At 49.6% G+C, this 27830-nt stretch overlaps 1 protein-coding gene across 2 annotated transcripts in view; it reads left to right on the top strand.

Moving 5' to 3' along the window:
• The window catches only part of LOC111142167 (carbohydrate sulfotransferase 11), a 254141-nt gene that overhangs the window by 113143 nt on the left and 113168 nt on the right, over positions 1–27830 (top strand). For both annotated transcript variants that reach the window (XM_022495167.1, XM_022495166.1), the window contains exon 2: positions 7269–7354. In XM_022495167.1, coding sequence (XP_022350875.1) covers positions 7269–7354 — 86 coding nt within the window. The remainder of the gene's footprint in view (positions 1–7268; positions 7355–27830) is intronic.

Below are 27830 nucleotides of genomic sequence, written 5' to 3'. Positions count from 1 at the left end.
CAACAGCTGCCCCAGGGGAGCTAGAGACCACCGGTTCTGCTTCCATGTAAGATTTGGGGGGGGGGTTCCCATTTTTGTATTATTATTATTTTTTTTCTTTATTGATGGCATTTTTTAATAATATTTATCTTTTTAAAAAGATTTTATTTATTTATTTGAAGGAGAGAGAGATCACAAGTAGGCAGAGCAGCAGGTAGAGAGAGATGGGGAAGCAGACTCCCTGCTGAGCAGAGAGCCAGATGTGGGGTTCCATCCCAGGACCCTGAGATCATGACCTGAGCCGAAGGCAGAGGCTTAACCCACTGTGCCACCCAGGTGCCAGAGGCCACCCAGGTGCCCCGATGGCATTTTTTTTTTCCCATTTGAAAAACCTCTTCATTTCAACCGGGATGCCAGGCTTTGGTGGTGGATCAGAAACTGGGCAGAAATCGAGGAGCAGTCTGTCTCACAGCCAAGCTCTGCTTTTTCTTTCCCAGCCTCTCCTGGGCCCACACTGGTCTCTCCCGCTTTTCTGTTACTGGGTAACTACCACCGGGTCCTCGTCTACACCTCCTGCCCCTTGCACCTGACTGCCTCACTCCCAGCCCCTCTCCAGGGCTTACTGAACCCGTGGTTCTCTGGGGAAACTTCCCACTGCCCTGTGTTTAGACATCGGGAACTTAGGGGGTCCCCTGGTTTTATCTCTGCACTTGACCAAGGAGAAATCTGAGGTCCTGGGGGGGACCTGGTTCAAAGCGAGGCTCTGTGGTGGCAAAGCGAGGCGTGGCATCCAGGCCTTTTCGCATGGACAGTCCTGGATGCTATGTACCAGGCTATTTTATGTTTTCATTTAATTCCCCAAACCACCCTAGGATATAGGTATTATTATTGTGCTTTAGAATTTCAGAGATGAAAAAAAGAATTTCAGAGATGGAAAAAAAAAAAAAAAGAATTTCAGAGATGAAGAAGTTGACTGAAGGTCCCAGGGCTGGTTAATAGTGAAGCCAGGATTTGAATCCAAAGGGTGCTGCTCGGGGCTTGGGACTTTGCTGGTTTTAGCATGGGAGAAGTCCAGAGTTCCAGGAATCTCTTCTGTCCCAGGCAAGCCAGGATGGTGGGAACTACAGGATGCCCTCCCCCGCAGAGGGGGAAGCTGCGACGGAGTAGCCTTTCAGAGCAGCTGGGTACCCGACAGTAGCAAAGCAGATGACCTGTCTTTCCAGGAATGGAAAACTCCCTCCTCTGAGGGAGCTGGGTATCTCTCTCACTTACCCTAACTTGATGATGTTGACCGAGACATGGTCCCGTGCCAACACCCTTTAGACAGATGGGCTGGTCGGTACCACACCAGGGCACTGCGTGAATTGGTGCCTTTGCAGAAGACGTGTCTGTGATTGCATTGTTGCTCTGCACTCGCAGAGCATGGTGTAGATGAGGGCTGACACCCAGGCTGTTAGCAAAATCAGATTCGGAAAGTGTCCAAAGTGGAGTATTAGAGCAGTTTTGTTGGTGGGGGTGGGGGGAGTGGAGGCTCATTTGGACACGGCTGATTGAGTAAGCCTTGCCTCGCTCTGGATGTCAAGGGAAGTGGGAAGACAGATGCTGTGGCAGCAGCTCGTAGGAACAGCAGGGGAAGTGGTGAAGACCACCCTTTCTGGAAGCAGGCCTGGGTTTGAATTTGCCGCGTGTTCTGCCCTCCGCTGGCTGTGTGATCTTGCGCCAGTTACTGACCCTCTCTGGGATTCTGTCGGCTCAACTGTAAAATGGGAATAAATGATATTATCATCATTGCATTATTTTGGACATACAGGGTTTTTAGGAGGAACAAATGACGCAATGTGAGAAAAAGGCCTCTGTCAGGCATCAGACACATGATAAACTCAATAAATCATAGTCATCATGATTCTCATTATTAACTCTTGCTGTACTTGATAAGACCTGAGTTCTAGCCTCAGCTCTGTGGCTGGCTACCCCGGGGAGCTTGGGCAAGTGTTTAACCTCTCAGTTTCTTCTGTAAAGTGATGGGGCTGGATGGTACTCCCCGAGCAGCCCAAAGGTCTGTAGTTTTCTTTTTCTTTTTTTTTTTTTTTTAACGATTTTATCTATTTATTTGACAGACAGAGATCACAAGTAGGCAGAAAGGCAGGCAGAGAAAGAGGAGGAAGCAGGCTCCCCACTGAGCAGAGAACCTGATGCAGAGCTCGATCCCAGAACCCTGGGATCATGATCTGAGCGGAAGGCAGAGGCTTTAACTCACTGAACCACCCAGGCGCCCCAGTCTGTAGTTTTCTAAAATGCATCAAAGGTGAGCTCCCACCCAGGGCCCTTAGGGCCTTGCAGTTTTATGTCCTCGGACCCACATTAGCCATCCACCAGCTCCCATGCAGCCCAGAAGCAAAGGCGAGGTCAGAGGGAGCCACTCAGAGGGTGAGGCTCCACCCCCTTGCCGAGAGCCCACTTTGTGTCACCTGCTGTACGTTTATTTTGAGTAGAGGGTCCATGTAGGAACAATGTGATCTTTGTCTTCATAAAACAAACACAGGGGCTTGATTCTGATTTTAGCTTCATTCATGTATCTTGGAATATACAAAAATGTTCCTAGGTCCAAGAAATCGTGCTGTAAATTGAGCCAATTTGATTCTTACCAAACGGTCTTGAGTTCCGTTGATTGGGGTTTTGAAAGGAAAAGAGAAAAGCAAGTGTTGCAGCTAAATAAAACCTGTGGTGGCGCGTGGACAGCAGGAGGCCACTGTTAAATGTCCTCAGGGATTCCTTTCTTAGGGCTTTTGATCACCAGACCTTTTATTTTCAAAGGGAAAAAAAAAAGAAAAAAAGAACAGCTGTTGAATGCTACTGGTGGTTTCTTCCTTATATAGTAGAAAACAGCCTGTCCAACGCTTGTGAAGGAAGCCTTAAATCCCATCTCATTCACAGGCTTTTTGGTGTGCCTACTGTGTGCCAAGCAGCAGGGGAAAATGTGAATAAGAAGGGGGTGGTCTGTAGTCCATACCCCCTTGCCCATGCCTGGCATGCTGTAGGCACTTGGGAAGTTTTTTGAATGAATGGAGCGCAGTAACGGTGAGTTTTTAGTCTGGCTGTCCCATCATATCATTTTTTTTTTTTTTTATTTTTTTTATTTATTTGTCAGAGAGAGAGAGGGAGAGAGCGAGCATAGGCAGACAGAATGGCAGGCAGAGGCAGAGGGAGAAGCAGGTTCCCTGATGAGCAAGGAGCCCGATGTGGGACTCGATCCCAGGACGCTGGGATCATGACCTGAGCCGAAGGCAGCTGCTTAACCAACTGAGCCACCCAGGCGTCCCCCATCATATCATTTTAATGACCCCTGTTACACTGGATTACATTTTAGATCCCCTGCCCTGGAACTGGCCAGCCAACCCAGTCTTGGGCCAAGCTAGAAAGTTGTGTGGTGGACTTGGCATCTGACCACGGGTCCAGCATTCCAGCTGAGAGCACGGACGGCCACTGTTGGAGTCCACGCTTCCCCTCTTAGTCACGAGACCTGGGCAAGTTACCTAGCCCGGCTGTGGCTCAATATTCCTATCCATAAAGTGGGGACAGTGGTGGCACCCGCCCCATACAGCTGCTGTGCAGATGAAACGTAAGCTATGGGGCGTACCGTGAGCCCTCTCTAAACTGTACCCGCCACCATCTGTGTGTGTCACTCACTCAACCTTCTCTGATGCCACTTTACCTAAAACGCTCATGGGAACGACATACTTAATACTTAGGTTCCTAATTGCCAACCCTTCCTTTGTCTCCCAGGCACGCAGCAGGTCCTCACTGTCCTTGTTTGGATGGGAAGAGCCTAGCAGTCAGGTCTGAACCTTCGAGTGGTTACTTTCCACTCCCGTGGTCTTGACCTTGGTCAAGTTTCTGAAGTTAACAGAGGCTCAGACCTATAAAATGTGGGTCCTTCCTTCACCGTGGGAAGGGTTATGCTTAACCAAGTGCCTGGCACACGAGCGCTCGGTAAATAGTAAGATTGTTGTCATTCTCATAAACAGTGCACAAGGCCCTTTTGGCTTTGGTGGCCTGGGGTACTGAAGCTGGTTCCCGGGGCATCCGACAGAGCGCCTAAGGCCAGGGCTGGAGGAGAGACAGAGGGTGGGCGGCCTTGGAAAGGGCCTGTGTTGCAGGCCCCACACGGTCAAAGTATTTTAAAGGCCTTGTATTAGAAAAATAAACCAATTAAATAATACTGCTCCCCATAAAAGCTGACTTTTAATGGACTCCATGGTGAGGTTTTCACCGCGGCGGTCCTGCAGCCTCTGTCTCCGTGAGCCTGTCTGCCGCCATGGGGAGGGTTTAATCTTGCACAGCGTGAGCATAATTTTATAAGTTTTATGGCTGTTTTTTCTCCTCCGAAGTGTTGCTATGTCATTGTGCACCGAGGGCAAGTTGCGTGCATTTAACAGTTTACCTCGTTTTTGGTGGAAATGAAAAATGAAGCAATAAATTCAAGAAAAACACAACGTGGATTTTCCCCCTTCTTCTCGAGGCTTTGGTAGAGGAACAAAGAGGCAGTGTTTCCCCCCTACCCCTGGACAGCCTAATCAAATTCTAACAGCTTTTGTGGGTGGACATTTGCCCACAGATCGCCTTGTGGGAGAAGGCTGTAGGGCAGGCGGCACGTGTCTGGGGCTTTTTCGGCTGACCCCAGGCATCCTGGGGACTGCTCTCTGGGGTGGGGGGGTCAGCCAACGACAGCCCATGGGCCGCGCCTGTTTCTGTGACACGGAAAAAACATCCAAAGAAGATTTCCTGACACGTGAAAATGACGCGAAATTCGCATTCCATGTCCATGAATGGAGCGGTGTTGGCATGCAGCCACGCCCATTGGGTTCTGGGCTGTCCCGGGCTAATGACAAGGTGCCCCAGAGACTGGGGGGCATGGGGCCGAGGTGCTGCCTGCCCTTCACAGAAAACAAGCAGTGACCCTGCTCTCGGAAGCAAAGGAGAAGGGGTGAGAGCATACAGACTCCAGGTTCCTGGAAGCGATGCTTTACTCTGAGGATTTCCACGTGGCTCCGAGGGACAAGTCAAAGGAGAACTGCCTGAGAAAGCATCGACTCACCTGAGAATGTCCAGAAGTAACTGGCTCCTTGCAGAGATGGCTTTCCTCACCATCCCAACCTCAGGCAGGCTTCTGAGCGAGGGAGGGGCCCGGGTGTGTCCCTTTCACACCAGCCCTCCCAGCCTTCTGTGGCTTTCCAGTCAGAGAAGCCTTTATTTTTTTTAAAGATTTTTTCATTTTTTCAAAAAAATTTTTAAATAGCATCTTCTGTGTCTTTTTTTTTTTTTAAGATTTTATTTATTTATCTGACAGAGAGAGAGATCACAAGTAGGCAGAGAGGCAGACAGAGAGAGAGGGGGAAGCAGGTTCCCTGCTGAGCAGAGAGCCCGATGCGGGGCTTGATCTGAGGACCCTGAGATCATGACCTGAGCCGAAGGCAGAGGCTTTAACCCACTGAGCCACCCAGGCACCCTTTCATTTATTTGACAGAGACAGCCAGCCAGAGAGGGAACGTCAGCAGGGGGAGAGGGAGAAGCAGGCTTCCCGCTGAGCAGGGAGCCTGATGTAGGACTCAACCCCGGGACCCTGAGATCATGACCTGAGCTGAAGGCAGACGCTTAACGACTGAGCCACCCAGGCGCCCCCAGAGAAGCCTCTGAGGTCTGCTGACTTCCCCTCAGCTCGCTGGATGGCTCAAGAGCAGAGACGTTCTGCCCTTCCCTCCTGGGTGTAAGCGGGTTTTTGTTGGGAATTGTTATGTGCAAATCCAGTGTACGATTTGATGCCTTCCGAAATTTGTAAGAAACGCTTTTTGGCCTGCACGCCGGTGTAAGCATTCTGCACATAGGAGTAATTCACTGAATTCTCACAGCCAGTGCCATCTTACAGCTGAAGAAACACAGGCACAGCAAGGTTAGGTGTCTTGCCAAAGGTCACACAGCTGGAATGCAGTTGAGCCAGAATGCAAACTCCGGGCTGTCTGCTGCAGGGAACATCATCGGTCCACTCCATGGCTGCTACAGAAGGACGCATTCTTTAGGCTTCTGGATGGATCTGCTTTCCTTGTCTGCCCCCCCTCCCATGCCCTACTGTGTCATTGCACGAGAAAGTAGCCTCCTGTGGGAGAAGAAAACGCTTGTTCTCTCATTCATTTGTACCTCCCTCCTCCACGCCGCCCTCCCTTCAACAAATAATTACCAACAGGTGACTGTGTGTTGAGCTCTGGGAGGGAGGGCCCAGAATGAGAGTGTGAGCAAGGAGAAAGAGAAAAGAAAAACTCTTTTCCACTTAAAAATAGCTCTTGGAGGTCAGGGGTGGGGGGTGGCGCCTGGCTGGCTTAGGCGGTGGAGCATGTGACTCCTGATCTTGGAATTGTGAGTTCGAACCTCACATTGGGTGTAGCGATTACTTAAAAATAAAACCTTTAAAAAATAGTGCTGAGTGTCCCCAATGCCGTTGGCTTTTGAGGAGGTCCGTTAATTCTCTCTTTTATTTTATTTTTTAATTTTTCTTTTTTGTGGGCTCCAGACCCAGCGTGGAGCCCAGCGTGGGGCTTGAACTCACGACCCCGAGATCAAGAACTGAGCTGAGATCAAAAGTCAGATGTTTAACTGACGGAACCACCCAAGCACCCCTTAACCCTTCTTTTATTATTTATAAGTGCCCTCCTGTCTGTTTAGAACTATAAGCCCTTGTCCTTTGTGCCTCGACCTGAATACGTTCATTAAAAATAACCTAATTTACAAGAGGCTTTGGGGTGACAGGGTATCTGACTTAGCCAGTGGGGAGGGCCCTCCAGGGGGAGGCTCTGCAGGGTGCTCAGGAGACCAGAACCAGGCGCTGGAGCGGGGGAGGGGGTAGGGAGGGCAGGAATAAGAGGTTGTAATTGATCATTGAGACCTCAATTTGAAATATATCACCAAGCCTGGTGCTCCTAGAGCTCACTCCCTGGGAACAAACTTTATGCTGTCTTTCATAAGTAACTTCATTTCGGTGAGTTTCAGATGCCTGACTTGTTTTCCTAAAAACTTGGGGGAAAGAATGTTTTAGATGATTTATGACCTGAGTGTGGAGATGCCTGCAAGCTGGGGAAGACGTGCCACTGGATAAAGGAACAGCAGCTTTGCTAGAAGCTGGCTTTCTCTCTCTTCCTTTCCTACCTGTTTCTTCTTCCCCCACCTACCTCTGTGCCTTTTTCTTTGTCAGACAAGCTTTTGTTGCTCATTTCTGATGAGCCTTCACTTTCTCTCCTCAGTCATGCGGAGGAACCCCTTCGGTGTGGACATCTGCTGTCGGAAGGGGTCTCGAAGCCCCCTGCAGGAACTCTACAACCCAACCCAGGTAAGTCCCGGAAACTTTCTGGCTTTCTTGGCTTGGTCTCCATGCATCAGTTTTTGGAGGAGAGGGGAGAATGAAAGTCTCCAAAATCTGGTTCTTGCAGAATTTGAAACTTCCTGGCACTGCTTGGCATTTTACCTTCAGTGGTCATTTTCTTGGTCACCCTTGCTCCGTGTCATGGCTCTGAAATTCTACTGAGCGGGATTTAGAATTCGAGAAACCCTTTGGTATAGTTCTCGACTAAGCTTTCAGACCTGCCCAGGTTTGAGATCCATATAGTCACAGTGATGAAGTTCTAGAACCTAGGTGAGCTTTGGTGGGCGGAGGTCCGGAGCCGATGACCAAGAAAGAATTCTTCAGACATCTTTGGTGCAAAATGGTGGTTTATTAAAGCATGGGGACAAGACCTGTGGGCAGGAAGAGCTGCTGCCCCGGGTTGTGAGGGATGGCAGGTTATGTACCTGGCGGTTGGGGGAAGGTGAGGGGAATGGAGGTTTCAATGGAGCTTTCATATGCTAAAGAGGGCCTACAAGGTGCTGGGATACCAGAGGCCTTGCCTTGCTGCTTGATCAGTGTTGTCTTTAGGCCAGCCATTAACTTCAAGATAGTTGGGAGATTCTTGGTGGGATGTCACAATCCTGCTATCAAGCGTCTTTGTTAGTGAGATTTAGGTTTAGAAGAGATTTAACTATATTTACGTTCCCTTCTACCTCAGCCTCCTTCAGTTTTGTTTATGGTCGGGAGGGAGACATTAGGGCTTGAGGAACTGAGTTATTTGCCTCTGGAAATTGTGCTATTGATAAGGTAACTTGTTTGTAGATCTCTAGGACATTTGTAAACCAAGGGAGACTTCTGTCTTGTAGGATTGTGATTTCTGCAAGTTAACTATTCTATGGCAGTCAGGGGTGACTGAGGGATGCTATTACATATTACCGAGGGGAGCGGAGGGAGAAGGGGTGCAAGGTGCCAGCTTTTGCTTTGTCCTTAGCCAGCCTCTTGCTCCCTCATCAACAGGTTCCAGAAATGGGGCTCTGAACTTAGCCGTCTGGGCAGTGTCCCCCTTAGCACCCCCAAAGAGGGTTTGCGTGTGGGTGAACCTGTCTCCCTGTTCCATCGGTCCATTCAAGTCCAAGGTCCCCCAAGGATTCCCCCTCACTGTAGCTGGTACCAAGATTCCGTTCTGGTGGGGGGCGAGGGTTGCTTTTTGTGAAGTGACTGTCATGGTAAATTGAGCTTGATCGTGAGGAGTTTCTCTTGGAGTGAAGTAAGCTCCAACCAAGGGAATATGTCCTTGTGGAAAGCTAGGAGCCAGGGGAAGAGGCCTGGTCACCATGGCGATGGCCTCTGTGACGTGTGTGGGTCTTGATGTGGAGTCTTTAAGGCTGGTTCTCTTGCGGGAACTGGATACTAGGACTAGTAAGTGAGCTACTAGTGGCCTAACCTTTGATTGTTGTTGAGCAAAGGAAAAAAATGTACTGCTTTGGCCTTAGTCTCTTAGCTTTCTTTTTTTTTTTGTATCAAATTCTTAATTTAGTATTTTTGTGGACTAAGGTGCTTGGTAGAGGAAGATAAAGCATGGTGCTCAAAGATGCTTCATTCCCTGAGGTCTCGCAGAGGGAACTTTCTAATCCCACAGATCTTCCCCGTCTCTCACCTACACTCCCTTCTGGAAAAATGGGATCCTGGGCTTGTGCATCATGGGTGGCCTAACCAGGTGAATCCACTCCCTCGTCAGCGCCACTGCTTGGGCGTTCCAGGGTGGCCAGGCCCAGTTAGCCAGGTGACTGCAGACTCCCATCTCCCCAGGCTTCCTTATTGGGTTTTCTGGTGACTCAGCAGGGAATAGTTATTTGGGTTTTGTTTGGAGCCCAATTAATCTGATTATTAGAGGCAAGCCTCCTAACATGTTCACATACCCGTCTTTAGGAAGAGCAGAACTGGCCTTGACAAGGGATAAGGTTTCTGGTAAGCTGTGTTGGGGAACGCACAGGCTACTGAGAGGCAAACCATTCCTATCTTTTTGTTGACATGCTCTGTTTCAGATCATTTTCCCTTGCAACATACAGTTGCTGAAGCACTACTGTTTTCCTGGGGAAATTCTGTGGGCTGCATATGGTGTCGTGGGAGGAGCTTTGTTCTGAAGTAGACCCCACCCCCCTTCTGGACAGGAGGTCCATGGACTCTGTCTGTGCTGCTCACTGTCGTATCCCCAACCCCTAACACAGGGCTGGTCTGTAGACGGTGCCCCTGCGTACCTGTGATGGGAAGAATGAAAGTGTGTGTTCACATCCCTACCTCCTCTCCAGCTGGCTATGCGGCTTAAATACGTGATGAGTCCTCGTCTCTGGAATGTGGGGAGGATAAAATAACTCTGATGGGTCAGGGCTATGTAAACATTTGTCATTATCATGGTCATGAGGGTGGTTTCCATACTGGAAGGCTTGACTTGAGAGTCAGACGTGGGTTCAGAGCCTGGTTTCTTCATTCCCTAGCTATGTGAGTGTGGGCAAGATACTGGACCCCTCTGAGACCGCCTGCCGTCCTTTGTAACGCGATGCTCACAGTCCCTGGCTTGCAGGTTTGCCGGAGAAGATGGACTTTGCTCAGTGCCTCCTATGGAGTTTGTCCATTCCTGGATTCACTCACTTGTTCACGCCATTCATTTCTTCACTATTACAAGCGCCAGGCACTGGGCACCAGACAGCTGGGCATGTGTGGTTAGCCTTCCGTGTCTGGTTCCTCTTGTTGTCCCAGCGCTGGCGTGAGCGAGTTGACTGGAAAGGGAGACCCAGCTTGGCCCGTTTGTAAACCCACCGAGGGAGAGACAACCTGCATGGGTAGGGGTCATCTCTTCTTTCTGGCGGTGTTTTGTTTTCTGGGTGAGAAGCTCATTTAGCAGCAGCCTAGGACCTGGGAGGGACAATGGGGCTGGAGAGGCAGCTCTGGGAGCCGTTTGTGAGGGCGTAGGTGGGTGAGTCACCTCCATCAAGAATGTCGTGGGCAAGCTGTCTGGCCCCCTTCTCTGGCAACCAGGAAAATGTCCCCGCAGGAAGAGCTCCCCGTTTCCTCGGGATGTTGCCCGGAATGTTTTTTCTTAGGCTGGTTTCCTTTACAAGCTGCAATTATGTTCCATTCCCACGCAAATACAGTCAGTGGTGCTTCTCAGAGACACTCTCTTGGGGATCATTTGGGCTGCCGTGGGCTGCTGTGAGCTAGGCGTGGAGAGGAGAGAAGGGAGCAGCTACCCCTGTTGAGTTTAGTTAAGTTTCGTGTCCGCAAGACTTTTACAGACTCTGGACCCGACTGGGCTTGGTTGTGCTCTGTCATGTTTTCCCACCAGCCAAGCTGCTGAAGCTGCCGTGCCTGGACTGATGTTCTGACAGAGGCAGATGACAAAGCCTATCAGTTTTGCCAGAAACCAAACTGCTCCTAGTGATGCCATTTCCCCATCTTAGGCTGATTGGTTATTTGGGTTTGATATACGATGGTGAGAACAGGAACTGTTTATTGTAGATAAGAAACAAACGTTAGAGGGGAGCCTGGGTGGCTCAGTGGGTTAAAGCCTCTGCCTTCGGCTCAGAAACGAATGTTAGAGCAAGAAGGTACCATCTTCGTTACCATGTACCAGTGCTGTAGACCAGATGTTTTCTCGATGGTTCTAAACATCTCAGGGAATGCTTCTGATAAGCCCCAAATGAGGTCTGCCACTCCCATTTCACAAATGGGAGAGCTGAGGCCAGGAAAGTTCCACAGCTTGCCTAGGGCCACACAGCTAGTAAGAAGCAGCATAAAGATTCAAACCCAGGACACACTACAAATCCATGTATCTCTATGCTCCGCTCACTGTTACCAGCAGAGTTTTCTTGGCTCGAATCACCCCATCCCCCTGCAAAACAACAACAGAATCACACCCAGATTTTTATTGGACAAAGATTTAAAAAGCTCTCTGGGGGACAGTTGGCTATAATCGGATTTTTGTGTCCACGGTTTTATTATTTCAGGACCTCACGAATCCCCTAACCACTAAAACAACAATTGGTTAAAAAAAAGTTTATGGTTGATATTCTTAGAAGAACTGTGCTCTGATGTCTTATAATTTTCCTGGTTCTCCGTTGTCTCCCTGGCCCCAAAATAAAATGTAATTGCTGATCAGATCAGCGGGTGTCAAGTCACCAAAAGTTCAGGAGTTGCTAACTGCACATTTGTGGGCCGAGCACATCTGTGGGCCGCCCCGGTGCAGCTCAGACTCGCAGGGCAGAGCTCGATGGCAGCCGTCAATAGGGCCATAATTGCCCCAAGAGTGCCAGTGGGAGCAAGACAGCTTGTCCTCCTGCCCCGCCCACCTCCTGGTCCTCTCATGGGTTCCCTGAAATCTTCACAGCATCACTCATGTGGTTCAGCCCTGCCCTGCCTGGTGCTTTCTTTAGCATTTCTCCTTGCTCTGTGATTACCATGTTCCAAGAAGACAGATGTGCAGCTGAGGGACTGACCAGGGAATTCATAAACACAGAGTCTAGAAGGCTTGCAGGAGTGCACTAGGTCCAGCTGTCGATGAGCATTCCTGAGGGCCTGGGAGGGCCAGTCTGTGTTTGAGGGATCTAGTGGTATTCTGGGTGAACTGTTTGAGGCCTCCCAACTTTTTTTTTTTTTTTTTTTTTTGAGGAAAAAACAAATATCTGTTATTTGGTCCAGTCTTCACGATGCTAAAGTAGAGTTACCTCTCTGTAAGGTAGGCTCCAGGAGGAAGGATCGAAAGAGGGAGCAAGGAAGCAAAGTTACTCTTCATTGAAAGTGTGATCTGCTTTCACTCCGTGAGACCACACTGTTTGAGGCATTTCTACACGTATCTCGTTGAATCTTCACAAGAACCTGAAAAGGAAGGTTGAACCCCATTCTTCAGATAAGTCAACTGAGGTTCAGTTAACGGAGCAATTTGCGGAGCTCACACAGGTCCGCAGTGGTAGCACTGGGCCTGTCCGACCTGGTGAGGTAGGAGGAGGATGAGAGCCTATCCCTTCATCTTTTCCAGGTGGAGGAGAAAAATGCTTCCCTGAGGTTCTCTTCCCTAGTGACTCAAGCTGAGACAGATGCTCAGGATTGTCGTGAAAATTCCCGAGGTCAGGGGCCAAGGCTTGTGGAGTGATGCAGAATGCATAGTAGGTGTCCGGTAAACGGCTGCCATTTTGTTTTCTGTTTCCCATACCTGATGTTTGGAGAGGTCTTTGTCTCTTGGTGGTAGCCAGGCGAGCAGGAGTCACCCTCACAAACTCTGCTGTGGGTTAGCGAGTCTCGGTGAAATTGGGAAGTCGGGGTCTTTGATTAAGATTAGACTGATAAAAGCTTGAACTGTCCCAAGGGGCTGGGGAGGGGGCTCTTCTAGCACCAACCTAAATAGCCTTCTCAGCGATGCTTGCCAAGCTTTGTTTCTTCTGCACATATTTATAGGCTAAACAGGGTAAGAGGCATGGGGAGGAGAGGCATGTGGGTAGGCAAACATGATAAATGCTGATAATAGAGGCTTTTCCGGTATGGGAGAATCAGGGGTAAGTAACCAGCCCTTTAAGGTACAGGGCAAGTGGGAGGCTTTGTGGAGGGGGTGGCATTAGCTAGGCCTTTGAAGACACATCAGACTTCATGTGACAGAGAAGAGGGAACAGCATCAAGGAGGGGAGGAACAGTAGGAGCGTGGACCCCACGTGGACTCATCCATGGCATGTTCTGGGATTGGAGAGGGGTTTGTGGCCAGAGTGGGGAGCATGCAGGGAGCTGGTTGGAGAGAAGGCAGGAGGGACAGGGTGGTCCCACCCAGATTAGGCTTGTCCACCCTTGTGGAGGGTGTAGTCTTTACCCGCTGGCAGGATTGGTGGTTCCAGGGAGCCCAGAGGAGATCCTGTACAACTCCCCAGCCAAGTGCTGTTTCGGAGTCAAGCTGCTTTTTAACTGTGGGGCTTCTCCCCTTCTTGTTGTGGTGGCCTCTTTGACAAAATGACTGAGATATGGGGTTCTCAACCCTGGCTACCCATGGAGACCCCTCGGGGAGCTTTGAAACCATGGCCAGCGCCCAGGCCCCACCCCGAGATTCTGCTTTTGTTGTTGGGTCTGGGATAGGGCTGGGGCGTCGGTGTTTTTCAGAACTGCCCGGTGATTGTGGGGGGTGGCAGTGTTCAGAAGCACTGGATTGGTGGGTCCGTAGGGGGTCCCTTGAGTTCAAAACTCTTTGGTTCTTACGTAACCCATTCCAGGACCAGCCCCTCAAAGCATACCCACCGAGGCGGCTCCCTGTCATTTCTTACGAAGGCCCTGGGTCAGTTCTGAGCACTCGGCCTCCTGGAACTCACATTCCTTCATGCTCCACTGGTGGGTTCGGGAGTCGAGGCCCTCAGTTAGGGGGGACTCCACCAGCACCATGGGGACATACCCAAGAGGCAGAGCCTCCAGGCAGGGTTTCGGGAGCGGCCCTGTGTCAGGGACATTTGAGCCATGCAACTCTGGACCCCATAAGGACAAGAACCCAGACTTGTTCCATGCCACGCATCAGACGGGCACGTCACAAGGAACAGCTCTGGTCTTTTGAGCAAGTGCGAAAGGAGGAGAGGCCCCCGGCCTTCGGAATTTTTGTTTGGGGAAGACTGCGGCTCATGGTCGGACTCGCTGGAGAAGGCAAGGACGAGCAGACATTGTGCGGCTTCCAACTCTAGGCAATTAATCCCTTCATTACCAACCACCTGGTAAATGACGAGTCCGTCTAATTATCTTGTTTTGACCCAACAGCTGTCTACCAGCCAAGGAGGGATTAATTGATTTAGTTGTGGACCGGCTCCTTATGCAAAGATATTACTTACTGTCAGCCTTGTAGAACGGCAGCTGGCTGGCAAAGATGAAATATTACATGAACTTGATCTTACGCACAGTGCTTGGGAGAATGCTTCATTATTAATTGCAAATTACAATAGATGTGCAAGCCCATTGCAAAACTCAGGGACAGAGGGCCGCCTCTGTTGCCGGGGCCGGTTGCTCTATCTCTTTGAACCAGGGAAGGCGCCCTGGTCAGATTTCCAATCAAGCCAGGACAGATGGGGACTAGGTCAGACACGATTTGGGTCAGCGGAGAGAACTGGGTGCTTGAAGGCACTGGGGGGGTTCCAGCCCAGACGTATGAGCTGGGGCGATGACTTGACCTCCCAAGCATTGGTTTCTTGATCTGTAAAATTGGAACACAATAGGGGCGCCTGGGTGGCTCAGTGGGTTAAAGCCTCTGCCTTCGGCTCAGGTCATGATCCCAGGGTCCTGGGATCGAGCTCCGCATCAGGCTCTCTGCTCAGCAGGGAGCCTCTTCCTCCTGGCTCCTCTCTCTCTGCCTGCCAGTCTGCCTACTTGTGATCTCTGTCTGTCAAATAAATAAATAAAATCTTAAAAAAAAAAATGGGAACACAATACAGTCCTGGAGTTCTGTGAGTTTCAAAATCCTGTATAAAAAGCACCTGAAAAAAAAAAAAAGGCACCTGAGATTGTAACCAGGAAGAGTTGGTGTTGTTAATCGTGTTAATTGATAGCCAACCATGATCTGAGTTAATTTAGGTGACCTGGGACTTCTCTTACAGGGTCTGGGCCATGCTGGTCCCCTATATTATAGGCTTGGACACTTTGCAGGTGCACACTTGGAGTTTTGTTGAATAATAATAAGCTAGAATGATTTCCTCTTGCTTGGAAGCTACTAGCTGTTCATCATGGGCACTTCCTAAAAATTTTGATTTATGTGACATGTCTGGTTGACTCTGTTATAAAGAGCCTGGACATGCTGGTGGGTAAGGCCGTGGGTGCCTCTCTGTGTGTGGTGTGTGTGTGGGTACCTGTACACTCAGCCCATAGCCCGGACCATGGCAGAGAGGGCTACTGGGTTTAAACCTCTCCTTTATTGTCATACCGCCCGTCCCTAGTGAAGTGCTTCAGTAGTAGCTAACGTAGACCCCCTCTCTGTGTGATGCCATTGAGCCCATGGCTTCATCCATGTTGCACTCAGCCCATCTTTATAGGCCGTTGGTCCGTTCCTTGAAGCCTCGTTTGACGCCGTATATTCAAACCTAGGTAGTGAGCTCAGTGCCTTAATGGGGTTTTTCTGTGTCAGTCTGTGTGACCGCAGTCTGGCCTCTTTCAGCCAGAGAAGGGCATCCGAATGACAAAGTGACCTCGGCAATTTCTGTATGGCAACACAGCTGTAAAATCTGCCATTTTCAGAAAGTTATTTCCTAAATTACCCTCAATTATAAGAGACTTTTACATAATTCGATTTTTCTGTAAATTACACGACTCAAGTAGCTTCTCAGCCATTTGGATTTGAACCTTGTCAGATATGTAGGGCTGATACTAAGCCCTGGCTTGTTCTCACCTTCTCTGTTGGAGAGACCTGGGTGGGGGTGGGCATTGTCTCCTGCCCCCTCTCCCACCTCCCTTCCCGATGGTGAAGTGGGCCTGCACATCTGGTGGGGAGCAGGCTTTCCAACCCATCTTCACCACTAATTACGGTGAAATCATGGCAAACAGTTAAAGTTTTCTAGCACTGGAGACCTTATTTATAAAGAAGGAATAAAGGGGCGTCTGGATGGCGCAGTTGGTTAAGTGTCCAACTCGGTTTTGACTCAGGTCATGGTCTCAAGGGTCATGATCTCAGGGGTGTGAGATTGAGCCCTGGGTCCGGCCCCAAGCAGAGCTCTGCACTCAGTGTGGAGTCTGCTTAAGTTTCTTTCTCCCTCTCCTTCTGCCCAACCCCCAATAAAGAAAGAAATCTTAAAAAAAAAAAAAAAAAAAGAAGGAACCAAATAACAGTTTAGTTATTAAAGATTAAATTAGAAAGTATATGAAAAGGGGAGCCTGGGTGGCTCAGTGAGTTAAGCCTCTGCCTTCGGCTCAGGTCATGATCTCAGGGTCCTGGGATCGAGCCCCGCATTGGGCTCTCTGCTCAGTAGGGAGCCTGCTTCCCCCTCTCTCTCTGCCTGCCTCTCTGCCTCCTTGTGATCTCTCTCTCTGTCAAATTAAAAAAATAATAATAATTTAAAAAGTATATGAAAAGTTCTGGGCAAATGGCAAGTTATTCAATCAATGCTGGTTTTTTTTGTTTGTTTGTTTGTTTGTTTGTTTAATTATCTCAGATGAAACATCTTTCAGGAAGCTCTCCCTGATTTTTTTTCTCCTCAAGCTCAGGTTAAATGTCCTTCCAGAATGGTGCTACCTACCAGGAATAAACATGACTTACATATATAATTTGAAATTTTCTAGCTAACACATTTTGAAAAGTTAAAACAGGTGAGGTTCATTTTAGTGGTATATTTTATTTAGCCCAGTACATCCAATATAAAATTGTACTCAATATAAAATTATTAGGATATTTTGTGGTCTTAGGGCACCTGGCTGGTTCAGTCAGTAGAGCATGTGACTCTTGATCTCAGGGTCATGAGTTCAAGCCCCACGTGGGATGTGGAGCCTACTTTAAAATTAAAACAATAATGAGATTTTTTACGCTCTTGTTTTTGTACTAAGTCTTTGAAGTCTGATGTGTATTTGACACAACATAGCTCAGCTCAGACTGGTTGTATGTCATCAGCTCAGTGATACACATGTGGCTGCTGACTGTCCTATTGGACAGTGCAGTCCTCTAATATGCCCTCTCACCACCCCGTGCCCACATTTCCCTCGTTTGGGACACTCAGCCTGTGCATCTGAAATGATGTTACTCGGCCTTGAGCCCCTTGAAGGCAGGGGCTGTGTCTTGTTCACGGGCTGGCTGGTTCGGGCCAGCTACAGAAGAGGGGCTCACCAGGGGTTTGGGCAGTGAGGGGAGCGGCTTGACTGTGCTTTGAGCAAGTCTGGTATGTGGACATTCGGGCTGAGGGGGTGATCGGGGCTTCCACGAAGGCAGGAGGTCTCCTGGGGTCAAGTGATGTCCCTGATCCAGAGAGTATGTCTCCAAGGCAAGCCGATGCTTGTGTCTCCCCTAAAAACATTTTTGTGTACAAGTACCATGGAAGGGGTGATGCTTAGGAAGGTATCGATCATTTCCATCTCACCTTGCATCTGGTTAGAGTCTTTCTGGAGGCCAGCACGTGTCCGTGTGTGAGGTAGGAGAGAACAGGTTCAGGGGCCCGGTGCCTGAAGGAACCGGGGAAAGCGAGCTTCAGCCTGAGAGGAATGCGGGGGGGCGGGGGTGCGGATTCCTCAAGCCAGATCTCACCCTCCCTCATTACTTGGTCGACATCCAGCCCTGTTTCTTTCTTCCCTCTTGTCCTCCCTCCTTTCCTCCTCCTCCCATGGCCTGTGGCACAAGCAGCACTCAGTAAACGTGCATTGATTGAAATGGAGCTGAAATTCCTTGGTTCCCCTCCCTCCCCCCCCCACCTCTGTGTACCTACTGGGGTAGTTTGCTGAGGCTGCAGACTGGGGGGCTCACAACCGAAACTTCATGTCTCACAGCGCTGGAGGCCAGAAGTCCAAGATCAAGGTGTTGGCAGGGTTGGTTCCTTCTGAGAGCCCGCGAGGGAGAACCTGTTTCATTCCCCTTTCCCAGCTTCTGGTGGTTTGTTGGCAACCTTTGTCTCACTTGTAGGAGTGTCCCCTCAGGCTCTGTTTTTCCCCTCATGTGGTGTTCTCCGTGTGTGTGTGTGTGTGTGTGTGTGTGTGTGTGTGTGTGTGTGTGTGCGCGCGCGCGCATGCGCGCGCATGCACGTGCATCCAAATTTCCCTTTCTTAAAAGGATTTGAATCCTATTGGATCGGGGGCCACGTACTCTGGTAGGACTTCATTAATTACATCTGCAATGACCCTATTTCCAAATAAAGCCACATTCAAATGTACCAGGGGTTAGGCTTCAACATATGGCTGTGTGTGTGTGGGAGGGTACACAAGGCAATCCGTAAACCCTGCTCTGTGCATAGCACTTTCTAGAAGCTGGGACTCTGAGGACTAAGACCCTTGCCCCCTGTTAGTGTCGACTCTGACAGGTGCGTCGCCCATAAACTGACCATTACAGGATGAAATACTATTTCAGGTCAGCGCCCGGTGCTGGAGTAGCATAATCAGATGGGATCATGGACCTAGACTAGGTGTGAGTACACACATGTGCTTGTGTGTGTGCACAGCCCCAGTCAGGGCACAGGGGAGGGGGGTGGTCCACGGAGGGACAGCCTGCTCCCAGCTCCCTGCACAGTTAGCAAACCCACAAAGGGGAAAGGATGTGCTCACTTTCAAGGGACTAAAATCATTGTCCCTCCTGGGTGGGCATCCGATCTTCCCATGCCCCTCTGGTTAGGACGAACAGGCCAAGGATTTGGGAAGAACAGGGTCCTCCGTGGCTCCTGACTTCTAGAAAGGTTGGCAGCTCCAGTGCCTCCAGCCATCTTCCATGCTCGGTATCTACATGACCACGTGGGGACGGCCCCGCCGGGTTGGCCTCCTCCCCGTCTTGGCAGGTGTGGGGCAGCCCTGGAGAGAAGCTGGCCATTCCGGAATACACCACAGGGGCGTGCCGCTCGGGCAGACTCTGGTGCTGCCTAAAACGGCCTTTGCAACATTTATTTTTCTTCGTCTTAAATCAGGGCTTTAAAGCCACACAACAGCCAGTATACTGTCTGGCAGTCATTCCAAGTATTGGAGAAATGGCTCTGACCGTCTGTTCAGTCTCCAGCATGTTCCCTGCAGGAATACCCACGGATCTAGCTGTGGGTACAAGGCCGATCTGCCGGTGCAGAGCTCCGTTTATGAGAGCCGAGCAGGTTCAGGGCTCGCTTGGACCCAGCCTCGAGTCCTGCCCTGGTGTTCGGGGCAAAGCTCTGAGAAAAAGCGGAGCGTCTGAGGCCACACAGCCTAGAGGTGGTCAGGAGCATGGGGCTTGGAACTGGCCCACCTGGGCGGGAGTCCCGGGGCCACCCCCTGACTTGGGAAAGCTCCTGACCTGCTCCGTGCCCATTTCCTCACGTGCAAAATGAGGATAATATTGGCCCCTGCCTCCTAGGCTTCTCGTGAGGATTAAATGAATCCAGATGCTGCAAACACTTCATCAGTGAGGCCAACACCAGTGTTTGCTGTCTGTTGCTGTTACTGTTATTCATGCACAAAAGCTGGAAAGGCGCACATGATCCCTGGACTGAGCAAGTCCAAGTTCAGATCACTTGGAAGAAAGAGCTCCGTTTAGCTGGACTGTCTTCTACCTGTGAGAAGGGAACTCCCATCTTCAAAGCTTGGGTTCTCTGCTTTGGCTGCCCTGGAGCATCACAAAAGGCACTGTAACAAGTCCCAAAGCTCAGACTCTGGGCTTGTACTACTCAAAGCTGGGTCCACGGGCCAGCGGTCTTGGCATCCCCTGAGGAGCTTGTTAGAAATGCACAGTTTGCACCTGGGGGGAACTGGCGAAGGCTTTTGAGCAAACAGCCCCCTCCTGGGGGCTCCTAGAAGCAGCATGGGTCCAGTGCATTGGATAACAAGGGACAAGGGCATGGGTTTTGGAGACTGGGAAAGCGGAAGCAAGCGGTCCTTACCTCTCCCGGAGCCTGGCACGCTTTTGATTTCAGAAAACTTAGGATGTAGAAGCTGTGTTTGTGCAGCGTGGGGTGCTTGTCCGTGGCAGGGACCCAGAGCCCCGTGGTGGGCTAGCTAGATCGCCAGCCTTGCGGTACCTCTGGGGGCTTTAAATATTCCTAAGGGGCTCAACTCAGGGAGAAACGAAACAGGGTGCGGTGCCTTTAAAAGGCAGCCCCATTGGATGCCTGGGTGGCTCAGTGGGTTAAAGCCTCTGCCATCTGCTCAGGTCATGATCCCAGGGTCCTGGGATCAAGCCCTGCATCAGGCTCCCTGCTCAGCGGGGAGCCTGCTTCCTCTCCTCTCTGTCTGCCTCTCTGCCTACTTGTGATCTCTCTCTGTGTCAAATAAATAAAAGCTTAGAAAAACAAAAGAACAAAAAACTCTCTTAACTTCTGAGCTTATCACATAAAAAAAAAAAAAAAAAAAAAGGCAGCCCCATCCTTCCTGGATGCCTCGTCCCTGGGTGAAGGGGATTTGCACGCTTAGAGGGAGGCGGTGGGCTCCTTTGGGTGGCCAGAGTCCAGGTTTGTTCTCTTCTTTGGTTGGGCTGTTCCTGACCTCAGTTTGTTAAGGAACAGTCAGGAGGAGCCCAAATGGGCCCTACAAACTGCAGCCCCTCCCATTCAGGCCTTTATTTGCAAATGATGTTTTTTAGGCATCCCCCACCCCCATCGCCCTCCCTGCCACATGCAACAGATCTCAAACGATGTGGTTTTAATGGGAGGAGAAAGGAATTTAGAGCAGTAAGTCCTGAGTTGAAATTCTGCCTTTTTTCACTTATCAGCGGTGGGATCTTGGGCAAATACCTCAATGTCCTGGGGCTTCAATTGCCTCGCCAGGTATGTGGGAATAATTTATTTACCTTTAGCTAAAGAGGCCACATAGCACAGCAGTGAAAACCGGCATTCTCCTAATCGGGCTGCCTCGCTTTGAAGCCCCGCTTACTGGCAGAGGCACCTTGGGTTGATTCCTAAATGCTGGATGCCTCAGTGTCCTTATCCGTGTAATGGGGGTAACAGCAGTACCTGCCTCTTTGAACTGTTAGGAGAATGTAATGAGTTGACTTGTGTCAAGGTATAGGATAGTATCCACTAACGCCGGCTACCACTACTAACAAGCCTGCCCTCCATCTCTGGTCAGCAGGGACTCAGTGCCGGGAGGATCGCAGTGCTCCAGGCGCAGCCGGGGGAAGCCGGGTCTAGGGCAGGAGGCAGTGCTTGGAGCAAGAATTGTGGGGGCTCTGTGCATCTGTATCCAGAGCCCATGACTTCTCTCTACTTCCAGGCTTCGAGACCTCTTGCAGAAACTCACGCAGGCACCCCTCGCCGTCCCCCCCACCCCCACCCCTTATGAGTCAACAGATTATCCTTGAACCAGGATCAAGATTGCTCAGGCCAGAGATGGTGCCGGAGATAGGGAAACTGCTGGGGACTTCTTCCGTGGGGGTAAGGGTTGGGAGGCTGTTTTGGGTGTTCCTCGTTTGAGCACTTCCCTGCTGAGACACGGTGACCATCTGCAGTGTTCTCCCCAGTTCATTCTTCTTTTCCGGAGACCTGTTTAACCAGCAACAGCTGATGGAATTGTACAAAAGGGTTAACTCGCCCCCCCACTCATTTATCACCAAGGCTAAGGAATTAAACTCACACTGAGCTCTTGGGTTTTGCAGGAGGAACATTCTGGGTTCCACTTTTCAAGAGCAACCTGGAACTCCATGAACGAGAGACAACTTGTAATCTTTGCAGAGGGGCAAATCTGAATCTGAGAAAGCCGGTCCCTCCGCTAATAAGTGAGCCCAACCATCCACAGCCTCATAATTCTGTAATTACTATTCTCAGAGCACCTTCATTCCAGGACTCCTGGAGCGGCTTGAAAGTCTTATCTCATTTTATAGGGAAATTGCATGCTAGAGTGACATTTGGAAATCAGGAGGCTGTCGTGGGACATGTCCCTCAAAAGTGTTTTGTCACCACTTAGACTGGCTTACAAAGGGCACCTCCACTTTCTGCTCTCGGCCTTGAGTCTCTCTTGTTCGTAGAGTGGTTAATCTCCGTTGAGAATCTCAGCCTTGGCTCTCAGTAGGTTTTCCTCCAGTTTACAGCATAAATGAGCTGGTGTCTGAAAAGAAATGTGACTTTTTAAAGGAATTGGCAGATACTAGGGGAGTTCAGAAGCAGCTGACATCCAATTATTCATGGTCCTGGGGGAAAGGGACTGAATAGGAAAGAGAAATCCACAGATAATCTCCAAGTCTCTTGTTAATCAGTAGCCTTCTCTTCTAACATCCCTCCAACCAGAGCCAAAAAATGGGCAGATTCATCGCTCTCTTCAAAATTGAGATCTTAAGAGATCAGTATAGGAGAAATAATTTGCCAACTCCTTTCTTAATGAGAAGGATCTAGAGGAACTGATTTCCTGCCCCCCACTTATAGCCAAGTGCCGTTTTTCTTGAGCAGGTGGAAAAATGAGCATATTGTGTTGGTTGGTTTGTTTATTGTCTTATCAGAGAAGAGCATATAACACTGCAATTTTCTTTTTGCTAAAAGTAAAAAAAATACTGGGATTTAAGCCTCCCAATCTTGAAATAAGAACCAGGAGCTGGGAGAATGAGAGTCCATTGCAATTAATAATGGAGTTTCCCTCCCCAGGGTACATGGTGTAACTCAGAGAGGAAGAAGTGATAAGCATCTTGTAAGATAAACAGCCCCTGGCAAATTGTTACCATTCGTTAACCCATTAGTGGGGGGGGGCGGCTTTCTTGAGCCGAAGAAACCGTGCTTGTCTGCTTGTCTTCATCTGTTCTGCTCTTCAAATTTAACTTGCTAAATAGCAGTGTCCAAATCCAGTGCAAATCTTGGAAGGTGGCTGTGCTTCTGATCTCAAGCTTTACCTGGTGGGATCCTGGGAAAGTCCTCAGATTGTACCCATCAGTTCCGGGGAGGGGGGTGGACACCTTAATCGTGGCCTGGGGAAAGGATCTGTTTGGGGGATCAAAGTCAAGCCAGCCTCAAGCTCAAGTGAGTGTGTACAGCAGGGGCTGCAGAACCCCATTAAGGGAACCAGGGCAGACCTCCGTTCTCCCTCTCTTGTGCTGTCCTTGACTTTGCCCTTGACCCAGGGGCAGTCACAGCAGGTGGCTTGGAGTTAACTTGCGTCCTAAACTGTGGTAGGCAGAACAACCCCACAAAAGATGTCCACATCCTAATCCCTAGAACCTCACGGGGCAGAAGGGACTTGGCCGGTATTGTTAAGGCTCTTAACAAACTGAGATGAGGCCACACTTTAAAGTCCAGTTTCCAGGAGGGAGTAGTGGAGTGAGCTGGTGTAGGGCAGACAGCCCTGCCAGCACTGGCTGGGGGACCTCAGGCGAGTTACTTAACCTATCTGTGCCTCGGTTTCCTCTTCTGTCCGCATAGGGATAATCCAGTAGGTGCCTCAGGGGAGTTGTTGCAAGGACTAAATGAAGACACATTTAAAGACACAATAAAATGATAGAACAAGGCCAGGCACCTAGAAGGGGGTGTGTCCATGTGCACCATCGCCAGTAACCCCCACAGCCATAGGCAGGGTCCATTGACTCCCAGTTCAGTGCTCACTCCAGGGTTGCCCACATACGAAGAGTCAAGGCACCCCAAAGCCACCTCATTCTGCCGGATCATTCTAAAGTACTAAACCAAGGCGGTTCCTGAAGTTCTAGCTCAGGTCCACATCTGTTTCCTGGATGGGGAGCGTTGTAGGTCTCCGTTGTGACAGATCGGCCATGCGGCCGCAGGGTGAACACAGCCCTAGACCACGTATAAATGACTACACGGAGCTGGATTTGGTTCATGGGTGGCCTTTGGACAAGGCTGAGAGCTGGAAGCCCCAAGTTCAAAGTCCCAGCTTTGCCATACCACAAGGGTGTTCCTGAGCAAGTCCCGTAGCCCCCCCCCCCCCCCCCCCCTCTCCGCCAGGGCACAGGTCTTTTACCCCTGGAGGTGGAAATAATGCTGGTTCCTCTGTCTCCCGCGATGGTGTAGACGATGGGAGCGATGTGTAAACTCCAGTACCAAGCCTAATGTGGGTGTTAACATTTTGCTGCTGGTGTGCATTCGTGGCCCAGGCTGCCGCTGGTAGATGACCGTGCACGTGGTGTCCAATGCTCTGTGCTGGCCACCGGCTCTCCGTCGGCTGTTGCCTGACGAAGTCAGGAGAGGCTTATTTACTTTCAGTGACGATGATGATGAACATCTTATTTTGGGATTGGAGAATTGCACCAGCCTCTCGAAGGTCCTGTCCACTGCCACGCCAAGTGTCTCAAGCAACAGATGCCTTAGGTGTAGCATGAACGGGTCTCCATGCTGGAAATTGCAAAGGAGCAGAATGACTGTGATGAATGGGGACTCCAGGGAAATACAGCGCTCGCTCTCAGTGTCTCAGGCTGGAGAAGGGGAACCTGAAGGCTTTATGGAGGAAGATGGGTGGTAAATGAATTACTGAGCTGAATCACAGAACGGTTAGTGAACAGAAAGCATTGTGCAAGCAATTATGCATCTCATTAAGATGCGCTCAGTCTCGGCCTCGATACTGAGGGAATTGTCAGAGCAATTACATGCAAACCTCAATTTTGAGGTCTAAAAAGGGGTCAGTGCATAATTGGCAGGAGAAGAAAAAGGACGGAGGTGGTTTAAAACAATGGGTATGAAGAGGCTGTTGCAGCAAGGAAGATGGGACGGTAAGAGGCGACACCCCGATCCCTCAGGACTGAGCGTGTGTGTGGTCTCAGGGTCACATCGAGGCCACGTGGGCCGCGCGTTTGGTGTCCATTATAGGCCTTCTTGGAATCCAAGCCATTCTGTAACTTGTAACTGTAGAAAGTTACAAGTGCGGTGCTTGCCAGAGGTATGTCGAGTGAGTGAGTGAAGGGGACGAGGGAATGAACAAACCAACCAATAAAGCCAGTAATTCATGGAAAGCAGGGATCCCGACAGCACCTTGTGGCTGGCATGAGAATTAAGCAGGATGCTGCACCTGGAGTCCTCAGCCGGGGCCTGGTACTCTCGCCCGGGCTCGTTTTCAGCGAGTACCGTGTTACCGCATGTTCCCCGGGGGGATTAGTCAGCGAGGGCTTCTGTCCCAAGGCACCGCCCAGAGTGGCGGCCTCCCACAATGGACGTTTTGGCCTGAGGCTGCAAGTCCAAGATGGAGGCATTAGCAGGGTCAAGGTCTGGTGAGGCCTCTTCCTGGCATCCAGACCCCTGTCCGCCTCTCGTGGCCTTTTCTCCGTGCAAGCAGAGAGGGGAGAAAGGGATCTGGTGTCTCTCCTTCTAAGGATACTGATTCCTAAGGGATGAGGGCCCCATCCTTATGACTCCTTTTAAACTCGTTACCTCTGTAAAGGCCCCGTCTCCAGATCCAGTCCCACTGGGGGGTTTAGGGCTCCAGCAAACAGATTTGGGGAGGACACCGTTCTTTCTGTCTGTAACACCCACCAAAGAATCAGCCTTTGCTCCTGTAGTTATTAGGCCCATCCTTGTTCTAAGCAGTGATACAAAAACCTTTGAAACCACTGAAATAACCTTTTCCCCGGGATAAAAATCGGAGATGCCCAAGTGTTCTGGAAAATTGGTTGAACTTCCAACAATATCTATCCTTCCGCCCGGGGGTGCCTGTCTCCATTTTCTTCAAAGACCCCAGCGGTCATCCTTTTACTCTCCACTGCTGGACCAACGGGCAGCTGACTGATGTCTTCTTTCTGAAAAAAGCAAAACACCTGAGCAGCGCGTCTCAGGCTTCTGTTGAACAGCTGGCCGGGCAGCGGAAATCGACCAGGTGAGCCTGCGCTTCTGTGTCAGAATACGTGCTACTAGATCTCATTTCTTTTTCTATTTTCGTTCATCTCCAAATCGACCTGGAAGACGGTAAAAGCTCATTAATTTGAACCCTGCTAATTTAGAATATGTAGCCTTTCCTCCACCTGCACCGTGAAGAAGGCATTTAAGGAGCAAATTACTTGTGTGAACGTAATTAGAAAAGACGAGTTTTGTAGAGCTGGAAGGTCTCTAGAGATGATCCTGGCCTTTCCCGTGGTGGCAGATTTCTTTTCATATAAAGAAGTTGAGGCCTGGTGAGCGTACGAGGCTCCTCCCTCCAAGCTCGAGGAGTGGGACCATTTACCCTCCTTAAGGACACCAGCCCAATTCACGGAGTCCTGTTTGTTTGTGAAAGACACAGGCGCTTTATTAGCTGTGGGTTCTTTTTACTATGTGGACTTCACGTATTAAAAGTGCATTTAAAAAAAAAATATTCTGCATTTTAGGTTTTCACTAATTATGACTGGCCTTCTCCCAAGTTTGTTTGAGCTATTTTGGTGAGGTTTTATAGTTCTTTAATAAGAAAAGCTTTTTTAAAACCTCATAAAGCCTTCTGTACAATTCATTCTAACCAACACCCCCTCTTATAATTATGTCACTAACAACTTCTTTTTAAAAGACCAGAACTTTTGTCTATTCATGTTAACCTTAAAAGCAGCATTCACCCAACCCCCGAGAAACAAGGAAAGTGTAATACTTTATAAGATCGAGGCAGAGCAAATGAAAAAAAAAAACAGAAAACGGGTGTGAAAGCGTTCTGTGCATTTGGGAAGCACACACAAATGCTTTGTGTTTTTAATTACCGTCTCTGGCCTGGGGAGCCCCGAAGAGTGGTCAAAATGTGTTTGTGGATGCAAATGCAACATTTCCTTGGCGATGCCCCAGGGAATAGGCTTTTTCCCCCTGTGATTTTAAAAAATAAACGAGAAGCCAATTTATTAATTTAAATCAAACTGTAACTGCCACAAGGACTGGAATATTCTCATTAGCACATCAGCACGTCCTTCTCTCTAGAGTCAGACCAATTAGGGCACCAGACTGCAATCAACAGATGATTTAGGGAGCCCAGGTTCAGAGCACTGGTGAGGTGGACAAAATTAGTATGTTTCCTTGACCTTGGGACTTGAATTCTCTGCTATAGCCGTGGCCACCAAGAATGGAACACTCCCAATATTTGGGACCTGGAGGGAGGGGGGCTTCTCTCTCCTCCTGAGTGTTTAACGCATCCTTAACTCGAATTTCTCAGACCGTGGAAGATTAAAGCTTATAAGTTTGTTCATAAGGCCGGTTCTGTACTTGATAGGGTATGCTGCTGCTGTTGGTGGTGGTGCGATGGTGATGATGACGATGATGATGGTGATGACGATGATGATGATGGTGATGATGATGATGGTGATGACGATGATGATGGTGATGACGATGATGATGATGGTCATCATGATGATGATGGTGATGACGATGATGATGGTGATGGTGGTGATGATGATGGTAATCATGACGATGATGGTGATGATGATGGTAATCATGACGATGATGATGACGATGATGGTAATCATGACGATGATGATGACGATGATGGTAATCATGACGATGATGATGATGATGGTGATGATGATGGTGATGATGATGGTGATGACGATGATGATGGTGATGATGGTGATGATGGTCATCATGACGATGATGATGATGATGGTGATGATGATGGTCATCATGACGATGATGATGATGATGGTGATGATGATGGTCATCATGACGATGATGGTGATGATGATGGTAATCATGACGATGATGATGATGACGGTGATGATGATGGTGATCATGATGATGATGATGATGACGGTGATGATGATGGTGATGACGATGATGATGGTGATGATACAGAGTGTTGGTCATAACAGCGGTGCTTCTAGTTGTTCATGGTTCCTTGCATGCTTTCTCTGTTCCAGGTGTAGTTCTGGTGTTTTCTGTACTTTATCTGAAACATCACAACTCCATAATGTAGACACGCTATGTGACAGATGATGACGCCAAAGCTCAGAGAGGTTAATAACTTGCCGTAGGTC

Source organism: Enhydra lutris, unplaced genomic scaffold (assembly GCF_002288905.1).
Source record: "Enhydra lutris kenyoni isolate GAN:26980312 unplaced genomic scaffold, ASM228890v2 scaffoldscaffold7, whole genome shotgun sequence".
Classification (NCBI taxonomy): Eukaryota; Metazoa; Chordata; class Mammalia; order Carnivora; family Mustelidae; genus Enhydra; species Enhydra lutris.
The sequence above is the reverse complement of the archived record's forward strand: the minus strand, read 5'-3'. Positions and strand labels throughout refer to the sequence as shown.